General features: G+C 39.1%; 1 protein-coding gene across 2 annotated transcripts in view; it reads left to right on the top strand.

Annotated features, from left to right (window-relative positions):
- The window catches only part of CERS6 (ceramide synthase 6), a 342,305-nt gene that overhangs the window by 285,521 nt on the left and 40,033 nt on the right, over nucleotides 1-16,751 (top strand). For both annotated transcript variants that reach the window (XM_055291896.2, XM_055291897.2), the window contains exon 8: nucleotides 44-150. In XM_055291896.2, the coding sequence (XP_055147871.2) occupies nucleotides 44-150 (107 nt within the window). The remainder of the gene's footprint in view (nucleotides 1-43; nucleotides 151-16,751) is intronic.

Raw genomic sequence — 16,751 nt, 5'->3', positions numbered from 1 at the left:
TCAGTTTAACTACATTAATACATCACATTCCTTTCTTTCATAGGCTGCCAAAATGGCAAATTATGCCAAGTTTCAGAAAATGTGTGATCTCCTGTTTGTTATGTTTGCCGTGGTTTTTATCACCACACGACTGGGTATATTTCCTCTCTGGTGAGTATGCCAGTATTCTTCCTGATAGAGCCACCCTTTCCAAATAAGCTTTCTGAACCATTTTCCTTTTGAATTTTACCATAAGTATTTAGAGGTTTAAATATATTGGCGGGTGGGGGAATACCTCAAGAAACAGCTTGATTTCTTCTTCCAGAAGAGAGTTGCACTCTTTACTAATGATTTCCCAAGGATAGTTGGAAAAGGATGTGGCTTGCATGGATTCTGAAGCCACAGAAAGCCATCTGTCATAGAAGGCATTAGTCTAGAATATGACTGAAGAACCTCAGCCATGAAGGTTGGAATTAAGAAAGAAACCGTGGTGTTGCAAACAAGTATATGACAGGAATCTCCTGTACCAGGGGTTCACAGAGGGTTGTCCCTGGACTAGCGGCAGCAGCATCACCTAAGAACCTGTTAGAAATGCACATTCTTGGCCCCACCCCAGGCCTACTGAGTGAGAAACTCTAGAGATGAGTCCTGGCAATGTGTTTTAATAAGCCTTCCTGACGATTCTGCTGCATGTTAAAGTTTGAAAACCACTATCCTAGATAATTCTTTTCATTAGCTGTATACCATTCTAACCAAATGGAGTCTTTGAATTATATCCAAAGTCTCTTCTAGCTTTGTGTTACTTGGCAAATATGCCTTTCATGTTTCTTCCAACTTACTGAAGAAAAATGTTGACCAAGAGGGATTCCTGGTCTACCCCTGAAGAATTTCTTTAGGTTGACCTCAGTCCCCCAAACACCAATCTTCCTGTATGATTTTTCTCCTCATTACTAAGCCTTCTAACTGTTAGATCGTCATGCCTGCTATTTCCCCACCTTGTTTAAGGTATATAAAAGAGCTTTGTCAAAGGTCTTAAGGAATTCAGGATTTACTCTGTTGAGTCACTCCCTTCACAGATAGAGGCAGAGTCAGAAAAAGAATGTGAAGTCAGATTTTAGAAAACCTTTGCTGACTCCTGGGTCTTCATTCTAAGTACTTGCCCCCATCTGTGTGATTAGCCATCTACAACAGTAAGCTTACCAGTCTAGAATATCCATTCTTTGCCTTTTCCATATTGTTTAGGTGTGGACTTTAAAATTCCAATGAGCTGCCATTTTTTGTGTGTATTTAGTGAAAATTTACTGGGCATTTGCTGCATTACCAGCACTGGGATGGTACTGGTAATGCTGATAATTCAGTTAGACATAGGGCTGCCCTTGGGGCATTTGCAGTTGAATTCCTACAGGTCCTTTTAATATTCTGGTTTATAATTTGGGATATGGGGTGGGGGAGGCCAGAGATTATAAATTTTTTTTCCATACATTTACTGGACATAGGTAATATAGATGGATTATCAATATTTAAGTAGTTTTGTTGCATTTACTAAGGAGCTCTGTTGGCTAAATTATACATTATGGCAAATAGAGTGTGTGTGAGAAATAGTGACTCACCTGTAGAGGGTAAGGTGTAATAGAGGTAGCTCAGACTTTAGTTTTAAGAAGCATTTCATAGACCTATTTCTCCTTCAAAGACTGTGCTTTAGGTAGAAGAAACAAAATTATTTCCCCTGCCCTATATTCCTTTTTGTTTTCAACCCATTTCTTTGGATTCACCAACAATACCTTCCAGGTTCCTCTTGACTATATTTGAATTCATCATGAGTCATCAGAATATTGGTAATTGATGGGTTTAGTAACACTTGGCTTATTCTCTGTTATATCAGCAATCCATGGTCCTCAAAGACAGCATACACCATGATTAGCCTTTTAAGAACCATGCACTGCTCCTCCAGACTTCTTTTCCAGTCACAATACATCCTTCTAGAACAACCCTGTCCAACAGAAATATAATACAGGCTTTATAGTAATACAGTATTTTCTAGTAGCCATACTAAAAGTTCTTTTTTTTTAAAGATGAAAGGTGATATCCATTTAAATAACACATTTAACTCAGTATATTCAAAATAGCATTTTTTTTTTTTTTAAGACAGAGTCTTGCCCTGTCGCCCAGGCTGGAGTGCAGTGGCGTGATCTCGGCTCACTGCAATCTCTGCCTCCCAGGTTCAAGTGATTCTTCGGCTTCAAGTAGCTGAGACTACAGCACGCACCACCACTCCTGGTCTAATTTTTTTTTTTTTTTTTTTTTGGTGGAGACAGGGTTTCACCATGTTGGCCAGGCTGGTCTCAAACTCCCGACCTCAAGTGATCCACCTGCTTCGGCCTCCCAAAGTGCTGGGATTACAGGCATGAGCCACCGTGCCTGGCCCAAGATACTATTTTAACATATCAACACATTAATATTAAAATGTTTTGAGTATCTACAGTCATTTAATTTATATTAAATCTTTGAAATTCAATGTATATTTCACATTACCACACATCTAGATTTAGTTTAACTACATTTCAAGTGCTCAGTAGCCACACGTGGCTAGCTTATTGGACAGTGCAGTTCCAGAAAAGAACAACTATCACAGTCTTTTACAGTGACCAGATTTGACACATTTTCTGGGGTCCGAGTGTCTTGATTGACATTCTTAAGTCTGCTGTTTGCTGCGTCCGTACGAGTCAGAATAGTATACTAGTTAGCTGGGACGTTTGGACCAGTGTGAGTGGGTTCAAATCCTGCCTCCACTGCTTAACACCTTTGTGCTAAAGTTTCCTCATCTCTTAAATAGGAATGATGATGATGCCCACTCACAGCATTGTAAATATTAAGTGATTTTATGTCTCTATAGAGCTAAGAAACATGTCAGGTTCATAGTAATTGCTACGTAAGTATTGGCTTGTTAAGTGAGATTACTTAACATGAAAAGAGAGACCTCTTAGGAAATGAGTAAGAAAAAAAGAACAATAACTCAACAGAAGTATTTGGAGTGGTTCTGAATAGGTACAGTTCAGAAAAATATAAATGACAAAATTACAGAAAGATTTAACCTCACCATAAGCAAATTGTAGCTTCCGGAAATACAGTCATGTACCATGTAGCTACACTTCATGGCCAGTGAAGGACCGCATATATGACAGTGATCCTACAAGATTATAATGGACCTAAAAAGTTCCTATGACAACATCATAGCACAATGCATTCATTACTGATGTATTTGTGTTGATGCTGCTGTAAACAAACCTATTGCGCTGCCATTCACTCCTCATTCTTCCCTCCTGCTATCCCCTGGCAACCACTAACCTGCTTGCTGTCTCTGTGAACTTACATTTTGTGGTCATTTTATATAAATGGTTTCATGCAATATGTGATCTTTTGTAACTGAGTTCTTTCAGCTTCCTGATGTTTTCAAGGTTTATCCATGTTGTAGCATGTATCAGTACTTCATTCTTTCTTATTGGTGAATAATATTTTATTGTATGGATGTACCACATTTTATTTATCCATTCCTCAGGTGACAGACTTCAGGATTGTTTCCATTGTTTGGCTATTGTGAATAATGCTGCTATTAATGTTTGTATACAAGCTGTTGTGTGAACACACATTTTCAATTTTCATAGGCATATGCTTAGGAATGGAATTGCTGGATTACATTGTAACTCTTTTTGAAGAACATTTGGTAGTGTTTTTAAAAAAAAAAAAATGGGATCTTGCTCTGTTGGCCAGGCTGGGCTGCAGTGGTGCCATCATAGCTCATTGCAGCCTTGAACTCCTGGGCTCAAGTGATTCTCCTGCCTCAGTTTCTCGAGTAGCTAGGACTACAGGTACATGCCACAATACCCATCTGATTTATTTATTTATTTGTAGAGACAGAGTCTCACTACATTGCTTAGGCTAGTCTTGAACTCCTGGTCTCAAGCAATCCTCCAGCCTAGGCTTCTCAAAGTACTGGTATTACAGGTATGAGCCAATGCACCCAGCCCACCAAACTCTTTTACAAAGTTGCAGCACCATTTTACATCTGACCAGCAATGTATCAGAGTTCTACTTTCTCTACTTCCTTGCCAACACTTAACTATTTTTTGTATTGTATTCATTTTAGTGATTATTAAATGGTATCTTATTGTAGTTTTGTTTTGCATTTCAAATTCTTTACCCATCTGTAATTTGGTTATTTGTCTTTTTATTGTTGTAAAAGTTTATGTACAATTATATATCTGAATGATGAATATAATAATGTATATTATATATAAAGGACTTATCCGATATATAATTTGCAAATGTTTTCTCCCTTACTGAGGGTTGTCTTTCACTTCTTGATGATGTCCTTTGAAGCATAAAAGCTTTTAGATTTGATAAAGTTTGTCTATTTTTTCTTTCGTCACTTGTGTTTTTGATGTCATAAGAAACCATTGTCAAATCCAAGGTCATGAAGATTTACTCCTATTTTTTTTTTCCTAAGAGTTTTCTAGTTTTAACTCTTCCATTTAGGCCTATGCTGTGTTTTGGGGTGATTTTTGTGTATGGTGGAAGGTAGGTATCCAAGTTCATTCTTGTGTGTGTGGATATTCAGTCATCCCCACACCATTTCTTGGTTGGCTATTGCTTTCATTATGATCATCTTCAGCACGTAACTCTAACGAAGCGAACTTGTGTTTGTCACATTCCTCATTTACTGCCCTTTACTGGCTTTCATTCATTTCCACCTCTTGGAATCACACTATTATTTTATCTGTGGCCTGCTTCCTAGGTTGACTCATTCGTCCTGCCTGGGAACTCTTCATCCTGTCTAATAAGCCAGGAGGTGAGACACGTTTGCACAGCCCTTTCCCCTTCTCTCCAAGCTGGGATGCTGTCCAAGGGAGTGTTGATTATTTCTGTCCAGAGGACATCTGGGATGCAACCCTCCCACACACAGGTCACCAAAACTGATCTCTCCACTGTTCCTTCCTGATGATATCACTGTCCTCTGTGGCCTCCCTGTGTAGACGGTTCCAGCCAATGCCTGGCCTTGCTGTTCCTAGGACATGGCTTACCCCAGAAAGTACAATTTTTATATCCACTCTGTGCTGCTGTTGGCCCTGCTGACCTGTTTAATGACCCTATTTTGGAGGGGAGGATAAAGAAAGTGGCAACTCCTCTTCTTGCCCATCACTACACTGCCCACAGCCTCACCACAGAATCCCTTGCTTTGCTTTTTCTTGTTCACAATCTTTCCAGGATTGAGAGATAAGTAGAATATGATGGGGGAAGAGACCTTTGTTGTCAAGTAATTCAGCTACCACATGAATAATTCCAGTGGAAGGAAACCCTACACCTCTAAAGACAGTCCCTTCCAGTTGCACACAGTGGCCGTTATTAGAGAGTTCTGCCCCAGGCTGTCAGTTTACCTCCCAATACTTTCTGCCTTTTTGTCCTAGTTCTGACCTTGGAACGATATGCAGTGGCTAATTCCTGTTCTGTACCTCAGCCCAGCAAGTATTCAAAAAACAAAAAAATCCCAGCACTTTGGGAGGCCGAGGCGGGCGGATCACGAGGTCAGGAGATCGAGACCATCCTGGCTAACACGGTGAAACCCTGTCTCTACTAAAAATACAAAAAAATTAGCCGGGCGTGTTGGCGGGCGCCTGTAGTCCCAGCTCCTCGGGAGGCTGAGGCAGGAGAATGGCCTGAACCCGGGAGGCGGAGCTTGCAGTGAGCCGAGATCGCACCACTGCACTCCAGCCTGGGAGACACAGCAAGACTCCGTCTCAAAAAAAAAAAAAAAAAAAAAAAAAAAATCCAAAAATTCTTACTCCCCGCCTTTCCTATTATCTTCATCAAGATAAACATTGTAAATTCCTTCAGTCACATTTTTCTCTGGCTTTCATGCTTGTCTTTTCTGGTTCTGAATTTTATTGTATCAAATCATCTGGGAACATTACATCAGTTCTTCAAAATGTAGTTTTCGCTACCATTTGTCTTAATAATACCTTGTTATTTTGAATCAGTACTTGTATGATTATGTCATATAATGACTTGTGAAATAATCTCGTTAATACTGTTATGGGTTTCCTCCAGGTACGCGTGATGGTAATCGTTGTAGAAGCATCATCTTCTCACATTTTACTAACATATGAATCTCTGAAATTGTAACTTCATAATATGACCATCCTAGAAGCCATGATAATGTGTCTGTATTTCCTCTTCTCTGTAACAACATTCTTCTTCCGTAATTACATATCATTTTGCTAAAACCTGAGCAAATATATGGATAGGTTTACTATATCAAGAGTCTTACTGCTTTACCAGTTTTATCAAATAATCAAATATTTAATGGGTCTCTCAGGATTTATCTGGTCGGAATTCTTTCCTAACACATCCTTAAATAATTTGATTGTTCCTTTATTAAATGACATCTGTAGAATCAGGTAGTTTCACTGTTGATACAATTAACAACAGACTTTCATATCAATATCTTTTTCAGATACATACTTATTTTTCCCAGATGGTGCTCTATATAGTCAAGATCAAATTTTAGCCAAGTCTTTATTTATCATATACTTTTAAAGATTTGGGTTTGTAGTCAGTATTCAAAAGCTTCAATGATATATATTGGATACGTGTTGCACTACTATTATCAAACAAGCAATCACTGGTGCCCCACCTACTTGCCATCACTCAAAGTGTTAAAAGTTTAAATATTTTCTCTTGTATTTAAATTTCTGGAAAGTCATGTCTAGTTAGCTCTCCTCAACTCAAAAATCTAGCATTGTAGCCTTTACTTTGTAGTCACACAGTCAATGATCTGATCCTTTTTGAGAGTAAATCTACCCATCATTGTAAGCTGTTACAATTTTCATTGATCTGCATCTCTCTCTCTCGTAGTCCACTTATGTGTAATCTCTACGTTCCTAACAATTTCCCATAAAAGCTGTGGTTTTAATATGGCATAGATTGTACTCAAACTCATTATAACATCCATCAACAGTGCCTTACAGTGGCTACTCAGTAAGTATTTGTGAAGTGAATTAGGTACTCTATAATTATAAATAGCCTCATGTCCATTTTCTTAGTTGATTTCCTTAAATCTTTGTGAAGTAAGATAGGTGCAATTTCTCCCTTAATACACAGAGAAAGCAGATTCAATTAGTCAATGATTCACCGGGCTCTCTGGACTCTGGTCTCCTAATATCAGTTCAATTCAACAAGTGCTTACTATGTTCCATTTGTCCTTTCTACAATACAATATTCTCTTATTTAAGGCCATAAAGCATTTGATGAGATACATTTTTGGTGGTAGTTCAATAAAAAATAGTCATTTAAAAATGATTGCCTCTGTCATTCTGCCCCAGTCAAGATAACATATTGCAAACATTATCATCTATCAGTGATACATTAGAATCTGGTAAAGAAAGGAGAAAATTCACAAAGATGCTGAAAGAGAAGTGGCATGGTACAGTGGCTAGAAAGGCTGCTTGTTTTGAGTCAGATTTCTCCTCCCACAGTGTCTGAAGACCAGATGTGTGATTTCTCTGCACCTATGTCCTCATCGGTAAAATAATGGTAAATACTCTACCTACCTTACCAGCAGTGTTAAGGATCAAGTGTAATAGTATTTTACAAACTATAAAATTCTTTATAAATATTAGGCATTTTTCAAAATGTGCTGTTACTGTTAAAGATGTAAATTCCCATTATAGCCAAGTGGTCAGAAGTTTTTGTAACATTTTATAACCTCCCACTAGTCTATATTAAGGAATCATAACCATAGATACATCTGAAATAAAATTCTAAAATGGTCTATCCAATTATGAGACTTAAACTGTCTCACTTTACTGGCTTCTGTTCTCAGTAGTCAGTGAGAATGTAATATTGAAACTGTACCAGTTTGCCATATTCTCACAAATCCCAAGTGAGTGGGCATACCACTATCGCCAGAACCTTTTCCCATGGCCAGATAATGATTTTCCACATCTCCAGTCATGTCCCATGAAGTGCCAAGGCCTTGGCTACAGGAGGGTTAGAGTCAAATACGTACCTTTACTGGTCAGCTACTGTTCGGACAGAAGCATCTGCCTTCTCAGAATGTTGCTTTCTGTTGATCTCTTCACTGAAAAGTAGGGGAATTATCTGTGGATTTGTTCTCTCTGAAGATTTCTACAATTTAAAAAAAAAAAAAAAAGCTGGCTGGACGTGGTGACTCACACCTGTAATCCCAGCACTTTGGGAGGCTGAGGTGGGCAGATCACGAGGTCAGGAGTTCGAGACCAGCCTGACCAACATGGTGAAACCCCTTCTTTACTAAAAATACAAAAATTAACCAGGTGTGGTGGCATGCGCCTGTAATCCCAGCTACTCAGGAGGCTGAGGCAGGAGAATCACTTGAACCTGGGAGGCGGAGGTTGCAATGAGCCGAGATCGTGCCACTGCACTCCCACTTGAGACAGAGAGAGACTCCATCTCAAAAAACAAAGTTACAGAGGAGACTCAATCATGCTTTTACCATTTTCCATGATAAGAGCTGAAATTCTTCTAGACATGTAGGAGAAGATTCGTGTTTTATCTGATTTATTTTTCAAAATGTATTTTACTGAAGTGGCATATATGCTTTTCTGAATTGTTGATAAGAAACAGATTAGTCTCAGACTTCACACATTTGAAAAACCTGACTTTTCATGCAATTCCTTGACAAATTTTCTCTGAAATTTGCCTTGGTGCTGGTCTATGTTAAATATATTAGAAAGATTTGAAGGATGAAACCTGGTATCTTTTGGGTATAAGGTATTTTGGTGTGTTTTTAGTAATTCTTACATCTATCAGCATTGGTTAATACCGTCACAGGATGTGAAAGAGTTAGATGGAAATAATGTGTGTTGAGATGTCTCTTTCAGATGAACATAAAAATTTTAATGTAATTTCAGGATTGAAGGGCTAGACCAGAGGTCCACAAAGTATGGCCTGTAGGACAAAGCAGCCCACTGTCTGTTTGTATCAGTAAAGTTTTATTGGAACACAGCCTTGTCCATCTATTAATATTGTCTTTGGCTGCTTTCTGCTACAGTGGCATGGCTGAGTAGTTGTGACAGGGTTATGGCCCATAAAGCCTAAAGTATTTGCTTTCTGGTCTCTTGCAGAAGAGACTTGCCAACTCTCTGACTAAGCCATTAAAAATTAGTCTCGTGAGTAATAATAAGGCAGTGTGGGTGGAGTGAAGTACTAAATGCATTCAGACTTGGAATAGTCTTTAAAACTGTTGTCCACTTTAGGCAAAAAAAAAAAAAACCATGCAATTACTCCTTTTTTTTTTTTTTTTTTTTTTTTTTTGAGATAGAGTCTTGCTCTGTTGCCCAAGCTGGAGTGCAATGGTGCGATCTCGGCTCACTGCAACCTCCGCCTCCTGGGTTTAAGTGATTCTCCTGCCTCAGCCTTTCGAGTAGCTGGGATTACAAACACCCACCACCACGCCCAGCTAATTTTTGTATTTTTAGTAGAGATGGGGTTTCACCAGGTTGACCAGGCTTGTCTCGAACTCCTGACCTCAGGCAATTACTCTTAATATTGGGAAGGGAGAACAGAATATGCTCTCGATTAAGTAGGCTTTTTCCTTTTGTGACTTGAATCAACAAAAAAAATGCATTGTTGCCGGCCGGTCGCAGTGGCTCACGTCTGTAATCCCAGCACTTTGGGAGGCCAAGGAGGGCAGATTACCTGAGGTCAGAAGTTCGAGACTGGCCTGGTCAACATGGTGAAACCCCATCTCTACTAAAAATACAAAAAGTAGCCAGGCATGGTGGCACATGCCTCTGTAATCCCAGCTACTCGGGAGGCTGAGGCAGGATAAAATTGCCAGAACCTGGGAGGTGGAGGTTGCAGTGAGCCAAGATTGTGCCACTGCACTCCAGCCTGGCCGACAGAGCAAGACTCTGTCTCAAAAAAAAAAAAAAAAAAAAAAAAAAATGTGCATTGTCCTAGTAACGCCCTCTACACAGAATTAATGTCTTAAGTGTTCCTTCCCTCCTTCCTAATCCCTGCAGAGAAGTCTTTGCTGGGGGAAGAGAAAAAATAAAAAGATTGTTTGCTCAAGGTATTACAAGATGTGTTTACCATCTAGGGAGAAAATTCAGTATGACCATTTCATCTGTTTTAAAAATATCTGAGTGTTGTAATAAAGTCTCATGCTAGGACCAGAGATTTGAAAATTGTGTATTTGACCAGGCATCTCACTTACTTGAGAGAGCTGATGCTTTATGGAAAATCCTAGAGCAGATGAAGAACCGTCATCAACTATGTTTCTATTTGCTTAGGCTGTTATACAGCACAGTTATATACCAGGCTAGTGCTCTCCATCCTCACTTCCCATCACCTCCTTGACTTTGGTTTTGGGTCTCTCCTGCCAACTGTCCACTCCTATCCATGCTGAGCTTCTTCTCAACTGTCTTAAGCTCAGCCTTGGACTGCCGTGTGCCTGCCCTTTGCCTTCTTCCCTGTGTGGACCAGTACCAGAACCATCCCAGAAACCTTCCCTGCAGAATCCCAGAGTGCAGGACTCTGTGGTGCTATCAGAGCAGCCCACGCTGGCTGTGTCCTTTCATTGGCAGAACCTCTTCCATGCCTCTGATGGCAGTGTTGCCAAGGAGACGGAACCACAGGATCATTGGCATCCCTAGAATCCTTCTGTTCCTTGTGGGGCTATGTCTTATCATATATTATCATTTAACTTTTGATGTCTTTGTGTCTTGTTTCCCAGACAAGAGAGCAAACACTTCACAAATTCCTCATAGACAAAGAATCATTTCTTCTTTATCGATCTGCTTATCACACGTTACTGTGAGCCTGCTGTGCATCAGGCACAGTGTGGGTGTTGGGGATGTAGATATTGATTAGGTTATGTGCCCAGGAACAGCTAGCACTAAAAAACCATCAATAAATATTTGTTAAATGGAGAATGAAATTTTAGCGTTTCCCCTGCAGTTTTGGCACAATGACAACTGAGACTTTGCAGCCCACGTGCATCTCTCCTTGTGATACAGAATCGGCCCAGTCGAAGAAGACAAAGACAACAGTGACTTAGTAGCTTTCAAAAGCAGGAGCATCCCAGCCACTGAATTGTTTTGATCAGATAGAAACAGATCAGATGGAAACAGTACTGCCTTTAGTAAGTGTAATAAGTCGTGCCTTTATCCACAACTGGTCATAAAACAGAAATGCTCAGTTTATAAAGTGGATTGTCAGTGAATTGGAAATACAAGCATCAAATGTATTTAAAGAAAATCACAAAACAAGTAGGTCTACTAAAATGCAAACTCTGACTAGCTGTGACCAGCAGCCTGGTCTGAGGCTTTGATGATTGTGTGTTGTATGTTGGCTCCTGAGTGAAGCAAAGAGAGAGGGCAGCATGGGAAGGGAAGGACAAATGAGAAATAGCAGGGGGTGGGAAATTATCTTGCCCGTTCCATGTAGTCGTCCAAGGAAGAGTTCTGGCATAAAGATTTTAAATTCTGTATGAGGGACCTGGTGAGTCATCCGCAGCCACCCTTGTGGATTTCTCATCAGGCTTACTGTGTTGTCAGTTAGGTGCCCAACCTCAAATTCGTAACAAACTCCACGTGTCTCAGGGCAAGTTGCAGCTACCAATGTAACTATCTTAAGTACTTTTTTGAAAGGACAACATATAAACCCACATATAATTTTCACAAACAGTTGTGTCTTAGACTACTTTATATTCTACACAGTCTGCAGCCATGCATTAAAGAGACACTGCAAAATAAATGTTTAATTTGATTTGTTTGGCAACTAATACATTGTGTTGTGATCTATGAATTATTCCAAAGTTATGAAGAAATGTAGAATCTAGGACTCATGAAAATATTTATTAAAATTGTTCACAAAGGCCATTGGAAACATGTTCAAAGAAATGATTCTGCATACATTCCATATAAGAATGACCAGACTGAAACAATTCCAAATGCTTTTAAATTCTGAGAGATACAGAAGTACTGTTTTAATCACTTAATATTTTTAGATGGTCTTTGTAATTGAAACATAAATATAGCAAAATGCATCTAATGAAATGGAATTGTCTGTTCGCTATAATTCTACTACCCAGTAGTGTATGCTAATTAAATAGGGAAATATTTGGGATTGTTTCCCAAAATAACATCCAGAGAGTGCCCTGAGTCACTTCTGTTCCAAACGAGCCTCCTTCCTGCTAATTCTGTCGCGCTCTGCAGTCATAACTGATGTTAATCTGAAGCAGCACAAGATTGTGAACCATCAAATAATAGTAAAATATTTTTCAGTGAATTTTTATTATACCTTTTGACTAATAATAAATGAACAAAACAAAATAAGGAAAAATTTCTAGTTATCACTGAGTTAACCAGAGTATTTCCATTAATCAAGATTTTAGTATACCAAATTTCCTAGTTTTTAATCTCATGGAAATATAAGGGTATTTTATCTTTTGTATGCTGCTGAAGGGAAAACATCATCATACAGCAATGAATACTTTAAGGTGATGTTCAAGTATCATTTGACCATGGGAAGGGAGGGACAAAGGAGAAGTAGCAGGGGGTGGGGAATTATCTTGCCCCTTCCATGCAGTCATCCAAGGAAGAGTTCTGGCATAACGATTTTAAATTCTGCATGAAGGACCTGGTGAGTCATCCCCAGCCACCCTTGGGGATTTCTCATCAGATTTACTGTGTTGTCAATTAGGTGCCCAACCTCAAATTCATAACAAACTCCTTATCTCTTCAGTGAATTCAGAAGATATGTGAAGCACTGAAGGAATTTTTCTTTGTGTACAAGTTCCTTAAATTACTTCCCTTTCCTAGAACACTCCGTTTTGTTAGGAGCACAATTTGCCAAGTCAGCATGTCATAAAAAATGATCAGAACCCTTTCTTATACATTAAGTCTACAATATATCGGAGAAATAAGTCAGTTGCTTCACAAAATAGGTTAAAGCTGCTGTGAAGAGGTAGGGAAGAAACAGAGCTTGAATGTCTCTCTAATGAATTATTGATGGAACTTGACCCCCTTCTTCTTTCCTAGCCATATGATTGCATTTATTTCAAATTGTGTCTCTCCCATCCCATTAAAAAATTTAAGTAGATGTTAAATTCCCTACTCTCAGTAGCAGTCACATGGCATTTTCCTGAAGCACTGTTATAATGGAATTATTTGGTAATCATTCCTTTCCTTGTCACATTTCTCCACTCAAGAGTGAGTTCCAGCAGGGCTAGGACCACATCTCATCCTCCCTTTATGTGCTCAGTCCCTTGCACCTGGTGCTGGTGCATCTTGCAGTTCATCTGTGTGATTTATTCTGCATCTTAATTTGGAATTTACCTTCATAAGTGGCCCTCCCCAGACTGGTAGCTTGTTTACTTAATTCAGTCTAATATAGTATAACCCTTTTTACTTTTTTCTCCCCAAATCAAGGAGAAATATTCTGAATGCCACAGTAATACTTATTTAACTTCTCTCTTCTCCTGAGCACACATATTCTACCTAATTCTCCTCCGTTCTATTATTTTCTCACCCCACATGCTGTCCCTTACAGCTGTTGTCTGGGTTGAACTCTCTTTCAGGCGTAGTATGTAGAGGACTGGTCTTTGGGCAACCCACACGAGACATAACTGACTTGCAGCTTTTCTCACTCTTTCTCTCTCCCTTTTTTTAAAACTTGCTCTCTATCCATCCTCCAAAGATTTGGGGAAGATGATGAAAGATTGCTTTATTCTGAAAATAACTACGTACACAAGTAGGGTCATTGTTTATTTTTATCTTCTGGCCTGCTTTTTTTCCAGAAAGAAGTCAAATAAAGTGATGCTTGGTTGTGTGTTTACAATGCAAAGAGATATATATATATATATATATATCAAATAGCTATATTTACGTATGTAAATAAAAACATACAGTGATGCCGAGTTGTGCTTATTATGATCTACATCAAATAAGTATCACACCAGTGGCTTCCATGAGTTCGTGGGGCTTCTTTTCGTAATTAAATTTGGAGAGACTATCACTTGCTTCCTGCTGCAAAACAATAAAAGGAATAAAATGGAATATATTTATCACATAAATAAGGGCCTTAATGGTTTTGAGATTTCAGACAAAACAACTTCATTGTATTTACATGAAAACCCAACAGTTTCATTGAAACTGTATTTTGCTGGCACTTTTTGTGCTTATAGAGTCTTGGTACAATAAATGGGCCTTAAAACTCTCACGTTATCATTTAGAACTAGAATCAGGATGCGCTTCTCTGGGTAAGTATCTTGAGAACCTTGAAAAACAGCTAAGTAGATTTCCACATCACCTGAGAACAGATGGAGATTGTTTTCCCCTTAGCGAAGAGGAAAGAGAGTTAATTTTCCTTCATGTCAACAGTGTTCCCAGTATGCAGTGACAACTTGCTGCTCCTTATTGCTTCTACATCTGAAAGCTTCTTGGCAGTACAAAGTAATGCACTTTTATTGGAGAAAAGGGAGAAAAATTTGACAGTAAGGTATGTCAGTTACTAGAGCTGTCATTTAACCAAATGCGTATCTTACAGTAGAAGAGTATATAAAGTTAAGAGATAAGCAGCTCAACTCCAGCACAGGAGGAAGACTAAATACATTTCTAGGGAGTTTTTCTAGTCGTAACAAAAGCCTCTGGCAATTCTGGAAACATGATGATGGTAGAGGAGCAGGTAAAGGTTGACAAGGGTCTTGCCCAAGAATCTGGATTGCAACGGACACATGTGATAGTAGTCATTTCCCATGCCTAATGTGGCTTATCATCAGGAATGTTTCTCAGGCCTTCTCTTGAGCCCATTAGGGGGCAAAATCAGATTGCCAATACTTTGTTTCAAAATGGAGGAGTCAGTAGTATCAAATACTGCAGGGCAGATCAAGGCAAATGAAATTACCAGTCGCTGTGAAATTGCACATGTTTTCTTCTTCATCCATAAAATGGGAGAATTGGAATAAATTTCAGTTGCTAAAAGCTTTAGAGCTAAAAGCTCGAAAAATTTTATGATGTTATGCTTTGGCAGTCATGAGGGGGTTGGTGACCGGTTAAAAAACAAAAATGTATAGAATTATCCATGCAAGGGATTCTGGTATAGGAGGTGTGGGCAGTGCGTAAGAAGAGATAGTGGACATAGACTACTTGTTTAAAAAGCCTGCAGTGTATAGAAGGAAAAAAAAAATAAGCTGACCATCAGTTATTAGCTGGGAGATGCCCAAGAAAGACATGCCTTGGCTCACACCCTGGGGCAGATTCTGAGGGCACTGCTGCTGTAGGCTGTCAGCTAACTGTGCCCATCACAGCTGAGTGATAAAATGTCTTGCAGGGAGATCTGAGCGGCACACGTCCTTGGTATAATTTATGCCACTATAAATAGGAAGCTAACACTGAACCATTTATGCCACTATAAATAGGAAGCTAACACTGAACCTGATGAACGAATCCATCAGGAACAAAAGACAGAGACACACACACACACGTACACATCAGCATGGCTGTGTTTGGCCATCTATCAGTAGTCAACAGGGTTAATCAGACTGTATATTGGGAACATACACTGCTTCGTTTTCTTACAGACTTAAATTTGAAGAACAGTGATGATGAACTCATTCTATATCACTTTGGTTTAAAAGTTGCTTAGCAATGGGACAAAAACAAAGCAACTAGATTTATATTTAGTGCTCTGTCTATATGCATCTGGAGCGCATTTTGGAAATAATTCAAAAAGGCCAATTCATTTCATGCCTTCTGCTACTAAATGAATGTGGGAGTCAAGCTGCTATTTTCACAGTGCAAGACATTTATTGTTGACTTAAAAAAACTCTCCCACTTGTATATAATCACTATCCTGACAAATGACACTGTGGAGTTTCAGCTCCTTAAGCATAAGGTAGAACAATCTTTAAGAAATAAATATTAGGCCACAGGAGTTAAAAATAAAGTATCATCTAAGCACAGATTCAAAGCATTTAAACAAATACATTGTTCTCAAGTGGACCAGTTCTTCACTGAGTATGTGTTCTTTAGGTTTGCAAGACTGATCTTATGTCTCACCCCTCCTCAATTGAACAGTATTGATACTTTGATTATTCAGTCAGTGTAGGACTTTTTAACTCCGTGCCAGGCTCATTTGCAGCTATCAGTGCTTATACAACTTCATGCCATATAATACTTTTAACAGACTACTTCCACACCCCTGCAAAAAAAAAAAAAAAAAGTTAATAAGCAACTGATCAATTAAGGTTGATGGTACATTTAGGCCTATAAATTGTACCCATCTTAGTCAGTTCTGCTTCCTAAAAATTTATATAAGAACAGTTTTTTTCTGGGGTAAGAGGGCGTGATTGACACCCTAATTCTGTTTCTTCTGTTTAGATTGTGGAAATGTAATCAGACTGTTTCAGGGCTCTATGAGTGTGATCCTTGGACGTGAAACAGTTCCTGAGTACAGAGTATGAAGTGCTGGTGAGATTTTGTCACCAACAGCACTTAAGAAGTATTTTGGCCAGGTGCAGTGGCTCATGTCTGTGATCCCAGCACTTTGGGAGACTGAAGAGGCAGGATGATTGCTTAAGCTCACGAGTTCAAGACCAGCCTGGGCAACATAGTTAGGCCCCGTCTCTACTAAAAATTAAAAAAAAAAAAATCAGCCAGGCATGATGTCACATACCTGTAGTCCCTGCTACTTGGGAGGCTAAGGCAGGAGGATCACTTGAGCCTGGATGATTG

Source organism: Symphalangus syndactylus, chromosome 9, assembly GCF_028878055.3.
Source record: "Symphalangus syndactylus isolate Jambi chromosome 9, NHGRI_mSymSyn1-v2.1_pri, whole genome shotgun sequence".
NCBI classification, from domain to species: domain Eukaryota; kingdom Metazoa; phylum Chordata; class Mammalia; order Primates; family Hylobatidae; genus Symphalangus; species Symphalangus syndactylus.
This window is presented reverse-complemented; position numbering and strand designations above follow the sequence as displayed.